This window comes from Halichoeres trimaculatus, unplaced genomic scaffold (assembly GCF_033239565.1).
Source record: "Halichoeres trimaculatus isolate MK-OKI-2021-1 unplaced genomic scaffold, fHalTri1.1 fHalTri1_scaffold_10, whole genome shotgun sequence".
Lineage (NCBI taxonomy): Eukaryota > Metazoa > Chordata > Actinopteri > Labriformes > Labridae > Halichoeres > Halichoeres trimaculatus.
Window position 1 is genome coordinate 27,103,396 of NW_027437187.1, and position 22,987 is coordinate 27,126,382.

Genomic DNA, 22,987 nt, shown 5'->3' on the forward strand with positions numbered 1-22,987 from the left:
CTGAATAAGGACAGAAACCGCCAACCCTTCACTGCAAACTCCCCCAACTAACCTGTCAGTTTGACAGATTATCTAACACTCAGAATCCAGATTATCCAGATAAATTAGACACTTATTTGATCTACTATGACTGATCAAATCTTTGGCTTCCATCTGTACCACCTAGATAAACTTCTACAGGACTATTTACTCCCACGAATACAGAAAGTGAAAGTAAATTCAAAAGGTTTTGACAATCCAGACTTCATGCTGTTATAGTCAAAGTGCACAGACACAAAAAGGGATCATGAGGGATCAGTTTGTCTCCAAACAGCAGGCAACAAATACAGGATGCTCATACCCGTGCAGCACAGTGACAGGTCTGACATCAGCTGCAGAGCCTTCAGAAAGAATAACACCACAAAACAATGACAATCACACACTGACGCTGTCTTACCTGTTACTGCTGTGTTATAATTTAAGACTGAAAGCAGCAAACATCTAACAATCATCTAGAATAATGGAAGCTTTTCTTCTTCTGCACATTATTGTTCACCGGCTGCTTTAAGTGTCTGAGTATGTGAGAGGGTTCTGAGTAAAAGGCGACACATCTCTGGAAACACCATCAAGGACGTCATGAGCTGGACGTGTGGGCGACTAATGTTCTCTGGAGTTAAAGAGCAGAAATAGCAGCTTTTGCAGAGAATTAAAGGGCTACAAAGTTTTTCCGTCTTTTGCATGTCACAAACACTTTAAAAAACCTAGCTGCAAAGATTTGTGTATCTTCAGTGACAAGATTTCTTTAACAAACTACAATCAATCCTGTGTCTGGAGGAGTTGAATGATTTTGTTGTGAGCGTGCTGTCTTTCTAGTTGATGCTCAGTTTGGCTGACAGACCATTCCCAGCCTCTACTCCAGACTGTTTATGTGTTTGGGCTTTGTTGCTAATTAGTGTTGGGCCGATAATCAATCTGTATGCAGCGAAATTAAAAAGTAATGAGTGTGTCAATTAGCTGTGTAAGTGAAAAGCTGGCCTGTGACTGCAGGAGCACAGAAACAATATGAAAAATGATGCTGAGTGCAGCCTCGTGCACAGCTCGGAGTGCAGCTAGTTGCTAAATTCAAGATTAAAATGGTTGAGAAAAACTGTTTTTACGATAAATTTAAACACAAGCAAAGCTGCATCATGATAAGAACACGTTTTGATGTGACTACAGCAATTCGCTCTGTCTCTAAATAACAAATCTGGCAAGAAAAACAAAGAGCATCACATAGTTATCAACTAAAGTAAATGTTTGATATTGATTAATCTGCCAGACAATCATTACATTATGCTGGTAGAGAATAAACAAGAAAGTATCCTTTTGCTCTTACTGAGAACTTCAGATTGTTTCTTGTTTTCTTATATAAAAGAAGTTATTTAAGACGTACATTTATGACTTTTAAAGTAGCAGAATGGAAGTAGCACATTCTACAGTTAAAGTATTGTTGAGTATTTTTGATGTTCTCATATAAGATCTACATAGATAAATAAAGAAAAAGACTGAAGATGAAATCAGTGATGTTTTCGGCACTACATTCCACTTTCCTGTGCAGGTCGACGAGAGGGATGAGTCATGATTTTTAGGGACACACTGATACAAATTTTTAAGTCCTGATACCAATAACAAAAGTGGGGCTTTGGTCTCAGCTGATACTGATCTGATCTTATTCCAGCACAGCCTTACAAAAGATAAAGATGCAAATAAAACGTTGTCCTAGCTGTTAAACATTTATAACACTTATACTTTAAATAAATACTCACTTTAAAGGATAAGTTCGGTTTATACAGCTTTTACATTGTTTATAGAATGAAGTAGAACAAAATACTCACCCAGAAGGCTTTCCTGATCCAAGAAGTGCTTCGGGAGATATTTAGATCCAAAATTGTGCAGCGGACGTCCGTATAATGGGATCCATCGAGGCATAGACAGTGTCGCTCCTAAAACTGCATTAATCGCCCAAAAACTCATGTTTTTCACCAATATTCCATCATGGTCCGCTCCAGGTTAGTACTCTGCTGCAGTCTGTGTCACTCCAGACAGCGCTGTGTGGCTGTACTGACCTCTGATCTGACGAAGACTTTGTTTATGTTTGCCCCTCAAAGAAAGGAGGAAGTGGAGTCAGCTCTCCAGAGAATACTGTGCATGCGCGGGGGGGCAAACGTAAACAAAGTCTTTGTCAGTTCAGAGGTCAGTACAGCCACACAACGCTGTCTGGAGTGACACAGACTGCAACAGAGGACTAACCTGGAGCGGACCATGATGGAATATTGGTGAAAAACACGAGTTTTTGGACGTTTAATGCAATTTTAAGGAGCGGCACTGTCTATGCCCCGATGGATCCCATTATACAGACGTCCGCTGCAGGATTTTGGATCTAAAAATCTACCGAAGCACTGCTTGGATCAGGAAAGCCTTCTGGGTGAGTATTTTGTTCTACTTCATTCTATAAACAATGTAAAAGCTGTATAAACCGAACTTATCCTTTAAGATTCCCTATGTAATCATTTTTGTCTTTTACTCAAAACATAACCAGTCTTATCCCACAGTAGGACACGCAGGTTGCTATTTAATACTGGTATCGGATCAGCATCGGTATCAGGTGATACCCAAAGCCCAGGTAGCAGTATCGGGACCAGTATAGCTGGATCGGTGCATCCCTAAAAGTTACCCAACCTAACCTAACTTTAAAATCTTTTTCCCTCAATACAGGGTTAAGACACACAATTTCATTCTATTTAGTTCACAAAAGCTTAGGATGATTGAAATTTTGGAATCAGGGATGTCGAAGTAGAAGCTTTAAGTGTTGCTCAAGATGACTTCCTCTTAAATGCCAGCATGAAGTTTTGAGTGCTTACTTCTCATTAAGGTTGGTGCCTGTTTCTCGAAAGCCCACAGTGGAAATGGGTGTGAATTGTTGAAGCCTATTACAAGGTACAAAAAACTACCAGACTTCTCATCTGCACATCAGCAGGACAATAAAGCTCAAGCTGAAACCTGTCAGGCCTATGAGATGGTCAAAAAACATTCCAATGTCTCTCTAAAGGCTGGAAAAGGTGTTAAGATTTGGATGATCCGACTTTGCAGTGAAGCTTAGTGTATGCAAGGGTCATGCAGCACAGCTTTAGGACCTGCAGACCTCTGAAATGTCAGGCATCCACCTGCAAAGAAACCCGTGGACAGGCTGGAGTTCCACAGACAGACAAACACTTGTTCTGACACCAGTGGGTAATTTATAGGGTCCATTTGATCCTGCATACCCAGCATGCCTTTGGTGGGGTGGAGGAGGCTGGTGCACCAAGAGGGGTTAACAGAGCTTTATTTGGATCATGCCAGCTTCACACACACAGAAATCCACAGTGGTATGAAATTATAATACAAACCTCAGAGGTGTCAGGGTGCTACATCAGCAGATCTAAACTACATCATATTACCAATGTGACCACTTATTCATTTATTACTGCTTAAAAGATTCAAAACCACACAGTTCTGAGCTAAAATGTAGCATTAACGTCTAAAGATTTATTAGTATACACAGTCTCCTGCTGCTGTATGATATAGTCTTGTTAAAAACTTGATTCTCATCCCTCAGTACTCAGCAGCAAGTCTGTTACTTATGTCTCAAGTGGATTTCTATAGGGTAATTTACTTGATATTTAAAAGAGTAGCTTTGTGGAACACAAGGTGATAAATGGTGAGTGAACCACTTAGTATATTTCTTCCATAACAGCTGTGGTGCAGCTCCATTAAATATGTGTATGGTTTGTGTTTAAGGGATATAAGGGATTAACGCCCCACTGATAATCTAATATCATTACTCATTAACATTATAATAATCGTTTCCATTAGGAAGAACAACCCTCTCACTATGTTTAAGCCTGGTCCAGCATGGACTTTGTGTATCAGTGTGAGTGTGTAGATCTGTGCGTGCATAGAAAGTGAGCAGGGATTACACTGCCACTGAGGCCTGGTGCTCTAAGCACAGTGGGGGGAAACACTGGACTGAGCGGCTGAGGGTGCATTTTTAAAATGACCACACAGCATTTCTAAAGAAATAAGGGTGCTTTCGAACACTTTTGTTCGGTGCTGAACCTGATCTTTTCTTTGTAACGAACAAAAGAGGAGAGGAAAAGGCAAGCACACACTCAGTTCAAGAAAACAGTGTGGAAATCTGGCTAAGCTGTTACATTCAGAGGGGAGGCAACATGAAAGGCTTTTTTAAGTTTATGAGTCATGGATCAAACTATAACCCTAAACATACTTTTAACACCTTGAGCTAAATGTTGCAAAATTCTGTGTGGACCTCACAACCAAAGAAGGGAGCAGATTCTGTGTTTTCTGGGAATTTAGTCAACTGCACTCAAAATAGGATGGATTTCAGACATCTACGAGATTTACCAAACAGCTCATTTTTATCTTCCAGCTGAGAAGTGAGTACAGACCCTCTTGTGCTTTGAGTTGAAGGTAAACACAACAAATGGTCCAAACAGGTAAATGCACCTCACAAGACCTTGGAATGTAAACGCACAACATGTCATCAGGCACAACATCATTTCAGCAACCAACAGTCTGTGGTTAGTGTGACACAACCAGGGTTACTGACAGACACACAAGTTCAAGAGGTTCACACAGAAAACAACAAATGTGGAGAACACAGACTGATTCATTGCCACCTCAGGGTGTTTACCTGCTAAATGCTGGGTGACACAATTTCCCACAATTCACACTATAAGACAGAGGAAAGATACGTTTGTTGAGATTAAAGGGTTAGTTAGTTGAAATCATTAGGAGGTTAAAATGTAGCCACACATGGGCAAACTTTTTGTGCTGGTATGTTGACTTTTGGTTTTTAAATGTTGTTGTTTTTTTTACTATCTGAAATGGGTAACAGCATCCATCTTGTTTTTTTTCATCTCTCCCATACTTTGGTGTTTGATTATAAGAGCCCTGAACAACAAGTTATGCGAAGCAAACATTAGAGTGTACATAAATGCATTGACAGGCTGATGTGACATGAGAGGCCACAAGCCCCTATGACAATACTACGTGACAGTCCGAGCAAGATCTGTCCTTTTTCATGAAGAAAACGATTTCCTGATCTATTTTGTAGTAATGTTGGACACTGGACATGGACAGACAATAAGAAAAGGACAGAAAAGCAGAAGAAAGCTAAGCAGGAGAGAAGGGCACAGACTAAATCACGGGTTACGCAACGGGTTAAAAACTTTACAGTCAAAATAAAAAGGAAAAAAGACTCGGTCCCTGAAATATACAGCCAATGGATTAGAAAGATTATGTGTCTTGTCTACTAATAGAAAATCAGATAAACCCTTAGAGGTTGCACCATAAATTTTTTAAACCTGGCAACTATTCATATCCTATGTTGAAAACACAGCACCTATTATTTATACTTTTTAATTGAATTGAATTAAATCTAAGTGAATTTATTTTGTTGTGTCTGTATAGATATTTTTGTTTGATGGTCTGGTTGAATGCTTGTTGTTCTGGGAATGGGGAATCAGACTGAGGCGTCTTTTTTTCGCTGACTGTCGCTTGTTGTTGTTCACTGATGTTCTTTTTGTGACCATATTTGGGAAAAAAAGGACTTTGGTAAAAATAAAAAGAACAAAAACATGTCTTTCTAAAGATTTACAACTTGTTTTTAAGACACTCTTTCTCAAAGTCTCACATGATTTTATTTTCTTTGGGCACTAAATATCTCCTCTAATTCCTCTGTAAACAACACAGACCTGACATTACAGTTTTCAGAGCTCTCTGTCTGAATCAGCTGATGGTTCAAACTGCCTTTAAAGTGATACTCCGGGATGGAACAAGTTGGGTCCTATCACAAGGTTTAGGGCAGAAATTACCCCTACAGCAGTGTTTTTGTGCAGCAGAAGCCCAGAGCGCTCGCACCAAAGACCCCGTCCCTGCTCCTCTGCTGGTTTCCTCTGCATTCATACGGGGCCAATTTTTACTTGACCAAAAACACAAAAAAACGGACTCCCACCGAAAAAATCTGATATCGGTCTGCATTCACGCTTTATTTAGAGAATTTTCAGTATGTACTTTCACACAAAAACACCACTAAATAAGGCTCTAGTTCTCATCGTGTCGTAAAACGGCGCTACCTCCGCTGCAGAGCAACAGCTGGCTACAAGGTGCTCACGGCTTAGTGTATCAGTCCGCGCACGTGGCGTGCCAGATATAAACAGACGCAGGTAGTCTGCCAGGACGAAGAGACACGATGAGATCTAGAGCCTTATTTAGTGGTGTTTTTGTGTGAAAGTAATGCGCAGAAAATTCTCTAAATAAAGCGTGAATGCAGACCGATATCAGATTTTTACAGTGGGAGTCCATTTATTTGTGTTTTTGGTCAAGTAAAATATGGCCCTGTCTGAGTGCAGAGGAAACCAGCAGAGGAGCAGGGAGGGGGTCTTTGGTGCGTGCGCCCTGGGCTTCTGCTGCACAAAAACACTGCTGTAGGGGTAATTTCTGCCCTAAACCTTGTGATAGGACCCAACTTGTTCCATCCCGGAGTTTCACTTTAGGGAAACTAGCTGGCATTAATTGATAATATGACCACACTTTGCCTCTGGTATTAAAAAGAAAATTAACAAAACCTAGATTTTACAAAAGCAAAAGTTCATCTCTGATTTTTTTTTTGTTGTGTTTTTGAGGCACTTGTTCACGGTAAGTGTATCACTGACAGAGGATGCTGCTCAGCCTGAACTCTTTGCTAAGACACGCGCCAGAGAACAGGCCTAAGAGCGTGACCAACACACCTTTACAACACACTGTGTGACTGTAGTCGAGGTGAAAAGGGGAAATAACTACTCTGCTCTTACTCACATGGTGAAAACTTTTTATGATTATGACACAGTTTTGTCATACCCTTCATTCTGCGTTGTGTCTAATGCCACAGCTGTAAACAAAGTTTAGTTGCTGGACGTGGTCAGTTCACGTTTCATTTAACATGCCCTCCATGTGAGTTATACAAATATCTCCTGTCAGCCTGCACATGAACCATGGTGTGCTAAAAAAAGGCACAGACATGAACGCTAATGAAAGCAGAATGCTGAGGTCGGCATTCACTGAGGTCGCTGAAGCCACGCGTTAAAGACAGGACTGAGTCGAGGTTTGAGCAGGAATTCTAACAGAGCATAGCTCAGAGTCTGAGGAGCAGTGACACTTTTATTGACGGATGATATGTTTAGCTGAGGATCCCCTCAACTCTGACCATCACACATTCATCACGGACGTGTGAATGAGTTCACACATCCTGACTTTGTTGTTTTCCTACACACTGATATAAATACAGTCACGCGATATGAGAGTCTGAATAACTCACGTTTCCCTTTAGCCGACTTATTTGACCGTTTCTTAAACTCATAACTGTGAATGTAAACTACATTTTGTGTTAAGGATTTACTTAAGAGTACAGAGCAGATTATGCAGTGATTTTCAGCCTGGCCTCTTTATCCCTGCACCAGCTTAAATCCCTCTTTGCCTTTTATTACTTGTCCGGGTTGAAGATTTTCCTGCTTATCACTTTTGCTAAAACAGAGCCAAGTGGAAGAAACATCGCTGTAATAAACTCAAAATAACAATGACTCATGAAGACGTTTAAATTAGTCTGATGCAATCTGATCCAGTAGAGTTTCTTTTTCTTATTTTATCTTTCAATGATTAAAAAAAACTCTAATTGCTAAATTAGATATCATCTTGCGGCAGTGTGTTGTGCCTCTCAGCATGAAAAACAGCAGAGATGTGAGAATAACAACGAGGGGAGGAATGTGTCAAGAGAGTGCAGTGTGACATCTCTGGCACAACGAGCTACTTCACAGCTCTCTCCAGCCTTTTCCATCCCTGCTGAAGAAAACCTGCTCACATTAACGCAGTGATACAAAAAAGAAGTCACCGTGTCATTTTCTGGTGAATCAGGTTTTTTAAATTTGAATCTACAAACTAAAAAACAACATGATAAAACTGGTGCATTCAGGGATTCATCTTCCTCCAGGACTTGATGTTCTCCCACATGGGAGTGAAATGTCATGACACGAAGTTGAAGAAATTTCAATTAGCATTCGTTGCTCAATAGAAAAATCGACACCAGCTGTGATGATGCTGCTTCAGTGTCACAACAGTTGGAGGAATCTGCTTCAGAGGGACATGAGTAACTGAGCGGAGATGATTTACTGTATGTTGCATAACGTTAAGCTGAGACGTCTGGGGTGGAGGATAAAAGCTGAGGCTGAAGTCAGGGTGTGGGTTGTGATGCATACAGACTGCTGCATGTATATTTAGTACACTCACAAACTGGGAGTACGTTTTAGTGGGAAGCTGTAGAAAAGTTTCTCTGCCCTTTGTTTCTAATTTTAGTCGTATAGGTTCATAGTGTTGTTCCCCTTGAAGTGAAAGTTCAAGATGAGTCGCCTCTGGTCCGGTCATATGGGCGGGCATGTGATGACTGTTGTGCTCGGGAGCAGCATGGATGATCATGTGGACTTCTGGGGACATTTACTCCCGTCAACTAGAAAGGCCGTGAACTCTTGTGCAGGTTGAAACAAGAAGAGACGGATGTGAATCAATGCATTCTCAAAAGATGATATCACTTCTTCTGAAATGTCAGTCTTGTTGCATCAACAAGATAAAATGCTCCCTTGACATGAGGAATAAACAACATCCATCTAAGTGAGATTTCCACATGGAAGCTAGGGTCGTTGTAGGGATTCCTTTGGAAGCACTGCACTGAAGGCTTTCTGAACTAAAAGGGAAGAACCTTAAATAGAGAGGCAGGCTCAGACTTGCGCAATACTCCCTTCCTCACATCAGTAGTTGCTACAGCTTGCTGAAGTGCACAAAAATGCGACTCAGTGGCATTCTGAACGCAAAAACAAGCAACTTACTGTTCGTTGATGACAAAGATGCAGTTGTCTTGGGAGGGTAGGCCGGAGACAGGATGCTTACAGGTCACCTTCCGCTCATTGTGACTATAGAGAGAAAAGATGGGGACATGAAGAGTTAGAAAAGCCCAGCTTTGTCAATAAATGTATATTTAAAGTGGTTAATGGATAATCTTCAGGTTCCCCGAAAGGCAAACATCACTGATAAGAAACCCAACAGTCCGTACTGTAAACGCTGCAACAAGAAACTTTTTGGGACTTAGCAGAACTAACATTCACAGTGTGCTACAACCCAGATGGAAACAAAAATACGAAGAGCTTTAAACGCCCAAAGAAAACACAAACATGTAATCACTGCCTTCAACCGAAGCGTGAAGTCAGGTTACAGAAAAAAAAAAAAACACCCAAAAATCTGGGAAATTTAACTCCAATTGAAATAAATCATCTGAAGGACTAAAATCTACACACTCCAGTCAGCTTCTCTGACATTACATACTCAGTATCTAATAGCAGAGGTGGAGAAGATTCAGCCCACTCATCCTTCTGTCCAAACACAGATGCCTGCAGTCACCTCTTTCCTGACATGATCGGTGCACCAGCACACAGACCACACAGTCAAACTGGGAACTTTCCAATAACAGCAGCTTTCCAGGAATACGCAGCCTGGTCAGTGGTTGGTGTGTGTGTGTGTGTGTGTGTGTGTGTGTGTGTGTGTGTGTGTGTGTGTGTGTGTGTGTGTGTGTGTGTGTGTGTGTGTGTGTGTGTGTGTGTGTGTGTGTGTGTGTGTGTGTGTGTGATCTAAATAGCCAGGGGGCACCTCAAAATTATGCAGTTAGAATTACCACCCCCACTTTTCTTGTAAATCCTTCCCATCTCATAACACACCAGTGAAGGTGAAAAATCAATGCTTATTTGATTTTACCGTCAGTGAGGAAGGGACAGTTCAGCAGCTGAAGAGAGAGCATGTTTTCTGCGTATATTAATCAAACATATTGGCATTAAGCTAAACAGTAGATGATGGAAGTGTAGAGAATAACTGCAGAGTCAACAACAATGCTTGTTTTACATGCTGGATGGTTATCCTACATTTCATCTCTATCAGGCTGCACTATAAACAGACGAGAGTCGAGCAACTGTCCAAAAATAACAGTTTTAAACATGGGGTACTCATGTACTGCAAGGAGCAAATACCAAGCATGAAATAGGGGGTTTAGTTTCAGTTTAGCCTGGAGAGCTAAAGTCTCTCCACAGCTCTGGTCTGTAATTACTGGAGGCTCTGTTGGCAGCAAAGACCTCTATGTGGTCTCGGGGCAGACCGACGGCACCGTTTTTCTTTGGTCTCCCTTCACACATGCCTATATGGTTCTAAAGCTATGCTGGGTTTAAAGTAGAGGCACAGTCTGGATGAGTATTTATAGACACCAGAAAGGACAGATGAATAATGTGCTGATCAGTGGATGTGACTAATCAAATGACAAACTGGAAGCTTTAATCAACTCAGTTCTTTCGCTAAGAGAAACTTAATGTCTGTGCCGCAAGTCGTTTTTTATGTGCGACATCAACCTGACCTATAAATTAGCAAATGGTATCTGCTGTTTTTATGATGTAATATTGCTAAAAAGAAAGCTTCAAAGTTAATTTCAACATACTATCACCCAGCTTTCTTACTCATCCTTTGGGTTTGTAAGAAAGCTGTTTGTCAAAACCCTTTGGTGATGCTTATTAACTGCCACCAAAAAGTTCTGAGAGTTTGGTTTCAGCTTTTTGACACCACAGACTGTAAGGTAAAACCTTAGCTTCTGTTAGCATCATATCAGTAAGCAATATTGCTAAATGTTAATTTCTTTAAGCATGCTAATTCAGCAGGCTAAACAACGTGGATATTTTCATACTGGAACTTAAACCTTGTGAAGTGGTGATGGTATCTGGGGTGTTCAGAGTCTAATGTCAGTTCGACCACAACAGGCAGATAATAATTCATCACAGTGGAATGCTAACTGCTGTTGAATCACTGGAACTATTTCTTAAAAACTGTATTAATAAAACATTTTAAATCAATGAAGTGATCTTCAGTTTTTTTTTTTTGCCAATGTGTTTGCATCCTGAGTTATGGTTGGTTGGTTTGTTGTGGGGAGTAGAATGGATATTTCTTAACTACCCGCTAATCATACATTATGTCTTATATAATTTGTGTCAAATTGAATCAAAAAAATATTTACTATCAAAAAGTTACTGCTTCTGCCAATTAAACTTTGAATCAAGACAAATGCTAGCAAATCTGTGTCGTTTTCAGCCCCTTGTGAAGTAAACATTGCATTCCCAGGGAACAGTGACAAGGTAAAAACAAGTCTTTGAAAGCATGACACAAACAGGTCATTTTTCCTCAAGAGTTGAAGGAACATATCTCATCCCAGTAGTAGACTAAACCAAGACTGTAAATTAAGAATACATTATTTAAATCATACGAAGGATGGCTACTACTTAGAGCCAAAAGTGACCATAGCAAAGGTTTGGTAAAGTAGAGATTTGTGACTAGCATTTAGAAACAATCTTAATCCTACCCTGCGTTTTGGTCGACTCTCATCAACAAATCAAAGAAGATGAGAAAACTAGAAATTGGGACTTCAAATCATGAGAAGAAAACGTCACTGAGGCAACGAATCAAGTGAAAAGTCTGTGATTTTCTCGCATGCTTCCATACAATCTGACTCCCACAAACTTGCTAACCTTTATAAGAAGGGTTAAAGACAGCTCTGCTATGGAGTCCCTTCGGAAATCAAGAGGCTAAGTGGTGGTGAAACTTCATCCAGACTCGCTCCAGGCTAGTAAAGCTCATCTTGCACTCTGGCCTTCCAAATAAAATGCAATATTGGACTTAAATAAAGTGATCCACTGAAATAAAATCCACATTTACCTGTTTGAAAGCTGCTGGCAGATTTCAAAAAAGATGTCAGTCAAACTGTGAATGAAAGTTTTCCAACCCTCTCTTAATCTTTGACCTTAAAATAAAGCAGAACTGAGCTCTGAGGGTTATATCTATAAAATTAAAAAGTCCACGTAATGTGAGGGAACTTTTTGCAGATGTTGTGCCTGACACGTGTGCAGGGTCAGAGTTTTAAAGAAGGGGGTGTGTGACATCAAAGAGTTCCTCTACCTCTATAGATGGAAGCTATTTGAGTAGGTCCTAAACATTCCCTGCATGACCCATGTGGTATGGGAGGACATGAGCTTTTAAACCTCTGTGGAAAACATGAGGGGTGTGGCTGTGTGGAGGCAGAAATAGACACGACAAAAAAACAGAAATTCACATTTCCTTTTCTATTTTTTGACAACTACTCTGTGGTTCTAAACTACTCCTCAAGCTATTCTGTCGTCCTATTCAAATCCCTCAGACATAGCATTTACTGTATCTCAGTGACAGGCTGCAAACATTGATAAAAAGCACGAAAGCCTCCCACACTGCAGCATGCATTATTCATAATTAGTTCTATATTTTCCACATGGCATCTGGAGTTGATTAGAAATATGAGTCTTATGGTCAAACAGTTACTGACAGAAAATGTGGGATGTTCATCATGTCATACAGCATCAGGCTGCTTTAAACCGTGAATGAGCGGTAAAACGATAAATTCCAATGAATCAGGATCTGCGCAGCTACCAGCTCAAAGTTAAATCCCTTTTGGAGAAAATATGTTTTTAAAACTTCCCTGCCAACTTACAGTCCCACGTGCTGCTAAGGATGTGGTCTGTGGTCACTACAGTTAAGATTAGATTGGCACAAATCACAGGCTGCACCAAGAGGAGCATATGGTACCATTTCTGCTCCAATAGACAAGGCAACAACATTGTTAGCTCTTTGTGGAGATGCAGGACTTCTTGTTTTCAGGAGTAAGGTGTTGGTTTACTGGGTGGGTAAGGGTGAAGGGTACCAGCAGGTTCCTTGCCTCTTGACCTTCAGATGTTTACAAGGGGAGCGAGGAGTGGCTGACCACCCTGTAGAGAGGAGGGTTGGGTAGTTTTCTGTTTTTTAGACTGTCCTGTCCACAGTAATTAGCTGTGAGCTGCAGTAATGAAGAGCTTAAGGTTCGGGGGTCAACACTCCATGGGCTTAGCTTTTATTGTCCTGGGTGGGTCTTTGATCCCTCGCTCCTCTTTTACAGTTTAACCACAAACAAGTGAGGGGCCAGAGAGGATCTTTCTGTTAGAGGGAGGGGGGCCTTTATGAGTTTTGACAACATATGGTTGGATTAAAAACCTGAGTTTGGACCTACTCAACAAAACTAACCTGGATTTTAAATCTTGTTTGACATGTTTGTTTTTAAGTGAGATGGAGGCTAGGGATGAGCCATGATTTTTGATGGTAATTATCTGATCTTAAAATAATATTTTTCCCATTGTTTTTACCAGGTGATCTGAAAGATGATATAACAGATAGACGGTGTTTGTAGGTCATCAGAAAGCTTTCTCACGTTTGCCATCAGATAAGAACCTCAATAAATTAATCTCTATTTCCTTATTTGTCAGCAGCAAGGTTATTAGTGTTACGTTTTTCATTGTTTTTTACTTTATTTCATTTTTCTATTCCAGTTTATTTTTTTAAACAAGTTTTCTAGTTAGGTTCTGTTTGTATTATCTTTTTCTAAATGTGAAGTTTTAAGTAGTTTCAGTACTATTTCTGTTTTTTTTTTTTTGTTAATGCTCTGCTATCTGACAAAGTGCAAGTGGCAACCTCCGGTCTAAGAATATAAGACAATGCGAAAGTGCTAAAACATGCTGTTTCTCTATTGTTCGCTTGAGGCAGGCTCCAGAAGTACCCGAAGTCACCAAGCAGAAAAAAGCTGTTTGAACAGCAGAAATTAACGTATTTACAGCCTGGTTCTCCTGTCTGAATCGCTTGGTTTACTATTGGAATACACTGTACAGCGGGTGCATTTTTTTGCATGCTGTACTCAAAGCCCCAGTCACTTCCAATATGGCCGCGATAGCCAATATGCTTCAAAAGTTCATTTCAGACACAGGCGGGTGACATCAGGGAGACTACGTTCATTAGTTAGATGGTCTATGGTAAGAGTATGACACGGGCAGACAATCAAAACATTACACATCCACCCAGAAGATAGAATTTATGTCTGAGATAGACTGATATTTATTCATTTTGAAGAGTTTTATAAACTCAAAACACAGTTAAAGTTAGATATCAATTTTTTGTAAAGCCTCATTTCTACTCTCTATTTGATTATAAGTAGTGACTATCAAATACTATTATTGCTTAAAAAGCCCATCCCTAGGGGAGGAAAACACTTAGTAAGCTTGTTTATGTCAGAGGGTCAGATTTCACTGGGAAATTAAAGCTGATGATAAAAGTAAATTAAGTGATTAACGATTCCAATTCATTGTCAACAGGTCTGAACTCCCTTATCTTTTTTATTTCACAGTACAGTAGAGTCATTTTTGACCAAGTCAAGAGCCGTAAAATAAGCGTCTATCATTTTTTACCCCTCTGGGAGCCATTACTGGGTTAACTTGCATCCTCACAGCTTAACTTCTTACAGGCCTTGTGGTCATTTGTTTTGTCAAATTCTTCAGTGTTCCATGACGGTAGAAACAGGGAGATTTCTTCATGCTGTGTAAAACAGAAAAACAACCACTCATAATTCAGAGAGTGCACTGCTGTTGCTGATTTAGAAAGTGAAAAATTTATAACAAAAAAAAACAAAAAGCTCTCTAAACAAGCTGCAATTTGGGTTGAGGCTTATGGGGAAGAAATGATGCTGTGTCGCAGGATGAGAGTCAGAGGGTGACTCGAGACATATAATCACATTCAGTGATAACTAATGAATATTAAGTGACGCAATGATCTACATCTACTTCATCCAACAGCTATCCTTCTTTAGGATCCTTCCTGCTCTCTGTCCTCCTCAGCTCCTATAAATACATACAGCCTGACCACAGCACATTTTCCCTAATTATTTTTAATTGAATGCCTTGAAGCTGCTGTGGGTTCTCCACTGAGTGGGCAATGTGCTGTATGGGAGTGAAAAGACCAGGTCAGAGCAATCAAGCAATCCAGATTTTCCCCCTAAGGATATAATCTAATGACATATATTCCGCACAGTAAAGCTAGCATCACAGCCGGAACAGTTGCATGTGTGGGGGATAATATAGGAGAGCAAGCCTATCATTAATGGTGTGCAAGCCAAATCATGCCATTGAAGCTTGATATAAGGGTGTGTACTTCAGTTCAAGCCCCCTTGACCCACATCCTTCCAGCCATCCATAAGGAACCAGGAACCTTCTTGAAGTACCATTCACCACCTATCAATAAAGCACATTTTACTTTGGATTTTCACTTTCATCTGATTCAAACTCTTTCTACACAACAAAACATCTTTATAGACTTAACATGAGCCACATTCACCTAGAGATGGGTACCTTTCACATTTGAAACGGTACGGTACCGATGCCCGGTACCTGGCAATCAGTACCGGTACTCAGCGGTACCAATTTTCGGTACATATTTGTGTTTCTGTGGTAAAAAATACCAATTTGTTCAGTAATAAAATACATATTTTTTAGGACTACACATATTTATTCTTAATTAAATAACCTTGCAATGCTGTGTTCATGTCCAGCATGGAAAATTGGCAACCGTTCCACTCCCTCACAGTCACAAGTATGCATTTAGGTACCTAAACATGGTTTTACATGAAGCGGTACCCGGTACTTTTGACAGAATTTGGTCGGTACCTATAAAAGTACCTAATTCGGTAGCCATCCCTACATTCACCTGACTAGTCCAGGAAAATGTTTTGGCTCAAGTTAATTAAAGACAAAAATGAGGTCTGAAATGCTTGTAATGAGTTTAAAAACTCTGCCATGGAACAAGAGAAAAGTTACTTGTATATGGACATTATTCTAGTTTCAAGCACTTTTTCAAGTAAATTTTTCTTGTTCTATTGGCAGATTATTTCCTACTTTTTACGAGCTATTCAGACCTCATTTTTGTCTTTAAACAACTTTTCTGGACTAGTCAGGTGAACATGGCTCACATCATTTTTTACTCAAAATAAGACAAAAACACTTCATTTTTTTGCAGTGTATATGTTCAGAATAAAATCAAGACCCCGCATTTTCTTTAGTCGTTTATTTTTCAAATGCTGGCAGAAAAACATACAAGCTAATAATGCCAGACTGCAGGAAAACTTCTTGCTTCCTTTCACAAACACAATGACAAATCCCCAAAACAAGCCATTCAGTGACCATTTATTCTCTTGTGAACCTGAATAAATCTAATCCTATTACACAGAGAGCAACTTGGACACAACTTCCCAAAAGGCCAGAAAGCTGTAATGTTTCTTTTTTTTCACATTATCAGGTGAGCTCTCCTAACTAGCAGTAAAAAAAGGAGTTTGGCTGAACTCTTCTAAACCACACTGGACATTGACTGAAGGTTTGAATAGCCCTCCTCACAAAAGCTGAGCAGAATAAGCAGACTAGGCAGTTTGTGAGTGGGCATGTGGAGGGCAGCAGGAGAAAAGACAGAAAAGACAAAAAAGACAAAACAGGGGTTTTGCAGTCCCAGGGAGGCCACGTGAAACTCGGTGCAGCAGCATGAAGCAATGTGCAGTCACAAAAGTGTAATACCTGGACTGCTGGGACTAATTTGGGTTTTTATCTTTAAAGAAATGTTGTCAAAAAAAAACTGCTCTGCAGTCATCACAGACTGGTGCCTGTGACACTTTGACTTTAACCTTAGACCTCTTGCCTTAACCACAGAAACAGCTGCTCATTCGGGCCCCAAATCAGATTTTTTACCACAAACAATTCAATTAGCAGCCCCCTCGAAGCAGCTGTGACTGTCTGCAAAGTGTGTCAAGGTGACACAGCTAAACAGGCGATCCAGGAAGATTTCAGAGCCATGGAAACAAGCTGCCTACTGGAGGATAAAAAAAACACTGATTGAAAGTGAAAGTTTGCACCAGTGGAGAACAAGCAGTGAGATACTGGAGGGGAAAATGCCACGCATTTTTCTCAATCCTGGTTGTGACCGTCTGACTGGAAGCAAACATGTTACAACAGTCCCTCATCAGACCAAAGAAAGAAACAGTTCCTCAAAGGTATTTTTAAAAAGCAGAAACTCCACACATCACATTAGTGACATGTCAAAAGTTTCAGCTTTCACTTTCAAGACTCTCCTTGTTGAGCATTCAATGTTTAATTTCAGGCTTCATTAACACCAGCAGCAGGCGAGCGTTCAGTGTGACTTCATGAAGGAGGATGCACAAAGAGAATCCGATAAAAGTCTTAAGTTAAAGGAAAATGCCCTCGTTTTTACATGTTACAATTTCCGGCAAAAAGGTTTTAATCATGAACGTGTGTTTAAAGCTATAAACAGATAAAAGGCTGAAAAAATGTATGCAAATAGATTTTGAGAAGACTGTAGCTTCCTCTTTTTTCCATAAACTGGATCAAAAGGCAAATAAGTAAGAGCATTTGAATGTATCTGAAATGTTTCCTCGTGTCAAACCTTGAAAAGTACAAACTGTACTGTACATCAGTTTGATATGGGGTTGTGCGCCTTTCTGCAGCTTTCAGCATCTTCCTGGTTTATCTCTCATGATTCAGAGCCTGAAATCAAACAAGGCCCCGCCCTCCTCTCCCCCTTGATGTCTTCTGCACAGCAAATGCAGGGGCTGCACTATCAGCCTATTACAGGGCATCTGCACGTCCCCAATACATCTGACAGGCTCTTCAATGAAATCTGTCTTCCTTAATACGATTCATTTGGTTATCCCATCAAAAAAACTGAATTGTACAAAACTGTTTTGATTCTTCCGCCCACTTCTTAGTCTATCAAGTCTGCCTGTAGGATACTGCTGGAAACAGATTATTCCAAGTCCAAGACTGTGACGTAAATGGTCAATGACTGATCTCACAGACAGAGTGATAAAGCACTTCAGAGCCACTCCTCCCTGTCTGTGGGTTTGACAAGTGCCATCCTAATCTTTGGCTGTGCCCAGAGATAGCTCTACCACACACACACACACTCTCTTAACCGCACAAAACTATGTGTTTGATCTCTGCGACCACAAGCCCTAACAGAAATACCTCAGTTGCACATAAAGGAACCAAAAAGACTTCCAAGTTAGTCCAATTTGACTGTCAACACACAATGTTTATTTACAGCCTCAAGCAGCACTTCAGCAAAAGAAAAAAAAACATGGATAATGCTTCAGGACACATCATGAGAAACAGGTTTTACTGCTTCTGGGGTCCTGAATAAACCACAAATTTAAAAGAAGTTAGTAAAATAAATGGAGTATCAGTCTTTAGAGTAAGTGACGTGTACTTGATGTGGTTACCACTGATAATTAAAGAGAGGGCAGAGTTTGGTCAGTGCAGGAAACAGTGGGTAATGCTATAATTTGATGCCTTAACTAACTGTGGTCACAGCAGATAAAAGCTTTTAAAGATCATCCAGAACCACAGCAGACTTAAGTACTGCCAGGAATAGAAAAAGTCAAAAGGAAAAGTGGAAAACAGTGAGTCAACTACTGGCTAACTTAAAAAAAATGTAAACTACATAAACTTTTGACAAATGCAAAGAAAGAGAATACAACTTTAAGATTATTTTTTTTAAATTAAACTCCACTGGTATGGAAGAAAGTTTCCCAGACAAAAATAGAAACTGAGAAAGGAAGTTGAAAGTACTTTGCCCTGCAGGAGTTTGTTTTCATAGTTGTGTACAGTTTCTGGGAACTCCTGGGGCACAGCTTCACTGACCTACAGATTATGAGTTTTTAAATTAAGAAAGATAGAAATCTTAAGTTGCAATTTTGCTTGGTGCAGAGGGGAGAAGTAGCATACCAAGCCAAACATCCAGACTGTATATGTGAGACAGTTGGAAAAAACAACTTGTGTTGCAAAAATAGTCAAAAATTATCATAGCAATAACAACCAACATGGAGCTCATCTGATAATTGTATGCACTGGCGTTTTAAGAACCCTTTAAGTGGGGGAAACTGTGAGTCCCTCCAATAACGTGGTCTGAAAGTCTAATATCAGAGGAGCTGTTTGCACATGAAGTAATGGGAGGAATAAGCGCTGTCAGAGAGCCTGGCAGGAGCTCGTTATTACTGCAACACAGAAGCTAATCACAGGAGCAGCGTCTAAAAGCCTTCAGATAGCATCATTCACACACCCCACATACCTCACTTATCGCGTTAAAACACCCTGCAGAATGCACATCGCACAAAACAACACTGCAGCTTTTTTTTTTTACTTACAATGAAAAGCTCCTGTAATATCCACGCAGTTAAAATTCGCTGAAGTCAAACGGGCCAAAAAAAAAAGTCGCAGCCGTTTTATCCAAACGTGAACGTCAAACGTAAGAAGGTGAGGAGTTTACTTTGAAGAAAAAGAAGAAGAAGAAGAAGAAGGAGAAGCGTGTGCTGTGAAGTGCTCGCGGTCTGCTGCGGCTGCTGTCTACACGGGGCAGAGGCTCTCGCGCTGACTGCTGCCTGTGCCGCGTGCTGCCCGTAGTAGAGATACACTGACTGAAACCCGAGAAGCGATGATGTCACGGTCCGGATGTAAAGCAAGCAAGGTGGCCAATGGCGCTCTTATTATTACCCCCGCTCTCCATAATAACAGATCACGCTGAAGCAGGTTGAACTTAAGACTATAAGGGTTGTATACACACAAAACTGCCAGTCTTTTCTTTTCTCTACCGACACATTGTGTGATTTAGTTTTGCTTCCGTATTAACTTTTTTTTTTCATGAGAGCAAGTAAATATTTTCATCCTTTGTTCCTTTTACACCTTTTCTTTCCCATAATATCCATCTTTTATGACATTATTTTGATATTCACATTATTTCATTGTCATAATTGTTATTTTTGAATCCATACTTATAACATACTAATTTGGTACTTTTTTAAAATCATTGTGTTTATGCCACAATTATATTTTAAAAACTTTTTTCATTCTATATTTTTGAAATTTTAATTTATTGCCCTAGCTTTTTGTCACAAAATTGCAAATAAAATAGAGAAAGAAAATTTTATGAGAGGCTGTAGTATAGTAGTTTGCATATTTTCTCTGTGCATACGTGGATTCACTCTGACTTCCTCCCACACTCGAGAAAAATGCTTATCTGGTCAATAGGTCACTTGAAATCCCCCATGTAGGAGTGTGGGGTTGTCAGTCTCTATTTGTGAGCCCTCTGATACGCTGGCGACCTGTTCTCATAGACTGTATAACAAAATGAGCGTAGTTGTGACATTACCTGTCTGTTTCTGAAACTGAGGCTGTTTTCCTAACCACCTACTACTGTACATACTACGTGTGAATGCAGTATGTAGTAGGCACTGCATACTGCCTCCTGCTTTTGCATGTAGTATGCAGTATGCCGGTTCTGTTGGGTCTGTTTTGTAGTATACTACTCTGGTTTAAAGTTTTGGAAGGCAGATCTTTTTTTTTTCTTTTTTTAACTTTATTAAAAATGTACAAAACAAACAGGTAGATCATGACATTTAAGTTATTTTGTTAATCATACCATAGCAGAAACATCACATTTGATTTTTAATCTTACACCAAAAGTTATATTGTGTATTTAAAAAATCTGTAAATGACTAATTCCTTTTTTTACAGTTGATGGAAAAAACACTTCAATTTAATCCACGTATGGTTAAAAAGAAAAGGTAATTATTGTTTTCTATGGGCTTTAATGAATTTGTCGAGGTAAACACCTCTCTTACAATTAGAAGTGACAAGATTTACCTGTGTTCTTTCTCATCACTTCACTTTCGTCTCACTGACTGTCTTACGTTAATGTTGTTGTGTTGTAGTTACAGCGCTGACTCATTCCAGTAGATGGCGGTAAGTCACCGAAACCTGCCACCCGCATTGACAAACAGCGTTAGCGCCATGCATTATGGGAAGCAGTTTGCCAGGTAGACTGATCTGTTGCATACTGAGAAATTTTCCTGGATCAGTAGGACATCTGGGGTTTTTTTTTTTTTGGCATACTGCAGAATTTGCAAGTTTTCGCATACTAACTACTACATAGGCTTCTAAATTTGTAATTGGGACTGGCCTTAGTCTTCTCACAGACAGCTATAGGGTAGCCACCTGCCAATCAGCTGATATGTGCCTCTGATTGTGTAAACTTGTTCCCTTTGGATCTAATAAACTGCTGAGTCAGAGAAAACTAAACCTTGTACAGTGTGAGCCATTAGAGAAATTTGGATAACAATCCATAACACTTGGGCTGAAGTCATTTTTTGTACCACACTGTGAACACAACTCTTTTTTTTCTGTTGTGAAAATAGCTTTTATAACTTAATAACTTGGCATGCATATGGTACTTCAGGAGGCAGCCTCAAACGGACACTCAATAAACTGTGTTTTTCAGCACGTATGCATTGCCTTATTTTCTTAAACTAGAGGTTAGTGGTTGGATTGTATCCAGCTTGCCCCTGTAGACAGTTGGGTTAGGGTCCAGTCCCAATTGACTCCAAGAGGAAAAAGAATTGAAGACAATTGATGGATGGATTTTCATGACATTTTTATATTTCTTATCGAACAACTCAAAATTTCTCTCCAATTAAACAACTTTTTATTTATCTGACTTAAAATGAAAATGTTTGTCTCATCAATCATTTAAATTCTATTTATAAAACACCCTTTGTATGAAAAAATGCAGTGATAAAAAAGGTTAAACATATATAGAAGAAAGATTTCAGAGAGGGCTAATGCACACCTTTAAAGATAAATACTAAAACAGTTTAAAACTTAAATATAAGCCAGAGTATTTAAATAGCAATAATATGAAAATAATACACATAAATAAGCCAATAAAACTTTAAAAGACAAGAACATATTAGTTTTAAGACTTTAAAAAACTACATAATGTGATATGACTTCTTATCAAACAAGTATGATCGACTGCTACATCTTGTGTTTTTTTTGTTTGTTTATTTGTTTGTTTTTTTAAACTTAAATTGGTAAATTGGTTTATTATAAGGCCAGACCACACAGACAAATATGCGACACTCTTTAACAGCTCAAGGCATTCCAACAACATACATAAAGCATGACATAAAGAGCTGGATTCAGTGGGATTTACTTGGCAGGTTTAAATTGTGTACATTTTTGAGAAGAAAGGGGAAAGGGCTTCTGGCGTTTGCTGAAGAGAACCTCCCTTACCTCATTCTTCAGCAAGTCCTGACAGCACAGCATGTTTAAAAGTGTGCTGAGGTTTTGAAATGATCCTCATAAATCTATTTTGAATCATCCAGATGAGGCTCTGATAGAGCTGTTGCAAAATATTGTAGCTATGCTGACTCAGCTCTGGTTTCTCTTCTCACCAGCAAATGGAACTGTATCTGCTTTAAGCTTGTTAGTTTGAAAAGGATGGAGTGAGAGAAAGAACTGAATATTAAGTAGTTTCAGCAGGGACCCTGCAGCTATTGAAGGTTTGAAAGCCTGGACAATGACCCCAGCACAGACCAAAAGATACCACACAGCTCCTCCACTCATCAACCTGCTGAGTGCAGTCAATGGAGAAGGAAGACACCCAGAGACGGTCAATACACTGTTAGTAGCTGCCCTTTTTCCTGTTCCCTCCTCTCAGAGTTACTTTCACATTTCTTAAGAGAGCAAAAAGCATGTGGTTCATGTAAAAACAAAACACTAAATGCATTTTTGATGGGTTGAAACACAGTTAAGACAGCTTAAAGATGCTCTCACCATCAGTATAACGTGAACAACCTTGACCAGCTGTACTGCATCAATAATGCATCATGCCTCCATTACAAAGCATGGAGTGAGGGGTATTTAGTCCTCCAGGGAGAGCCCCCAATGCTGAAGCCTGAAGCAAGGGGATACGGACACCACCTGAGGCACAGAATGGACACCAAACTCCAAAGAATCCAGAGAGAAGAAGGAATAATGAGTAACTGGAGGATATGTGATATTTAGAGACCCATCCATGAAAGATTGATCCAAGGCAAATACGGAGAGTGTGCTCCAACACCCATTAAAAAAAGTGTTAAAGG

At 39.8% G+C, this 22,987-nt stretch overlaps 1 protein-coding gene across 20 annotated transcripts in view; it reads right to left on the reverse strand.

Moving 5' to 3' along the window:
• The window catches only part of LOC141795967 (pleckstrin homology domain-containing family A member 5-like), a 101,346-nt gene that overhangs the window by 30,868 nt on the left and 47,491 nt on the right, over positions 1-22,987 (reverse strand). For 14 of the 20 annotated variants that reach the window (XM_074676796.1, XM_074676787.1, XM_074676785.1 and 11 more), the window contains exons 4-5: positions 8,931-9,014; positions 4,709-4,747 (exon numbers count right to left, since the gene is read on the reverse strand). In XM_074676796.1, the coding sequence (XP_074532897.1) occupies positions 4,709-4,747; positions 8,931-9,014 (123 nt within the window). Of the gene's footprint in view, positions 1-4,708; positions 4,748-8,930; positions 9,015-19,213; positions 19,468-22,987 lie in introns of those variants that run through there. The other 6 variants (XM_074676790.1, XM_074676789.1, XM_074676786.1 and 3 more) reach the window with 3 other exon arrangements.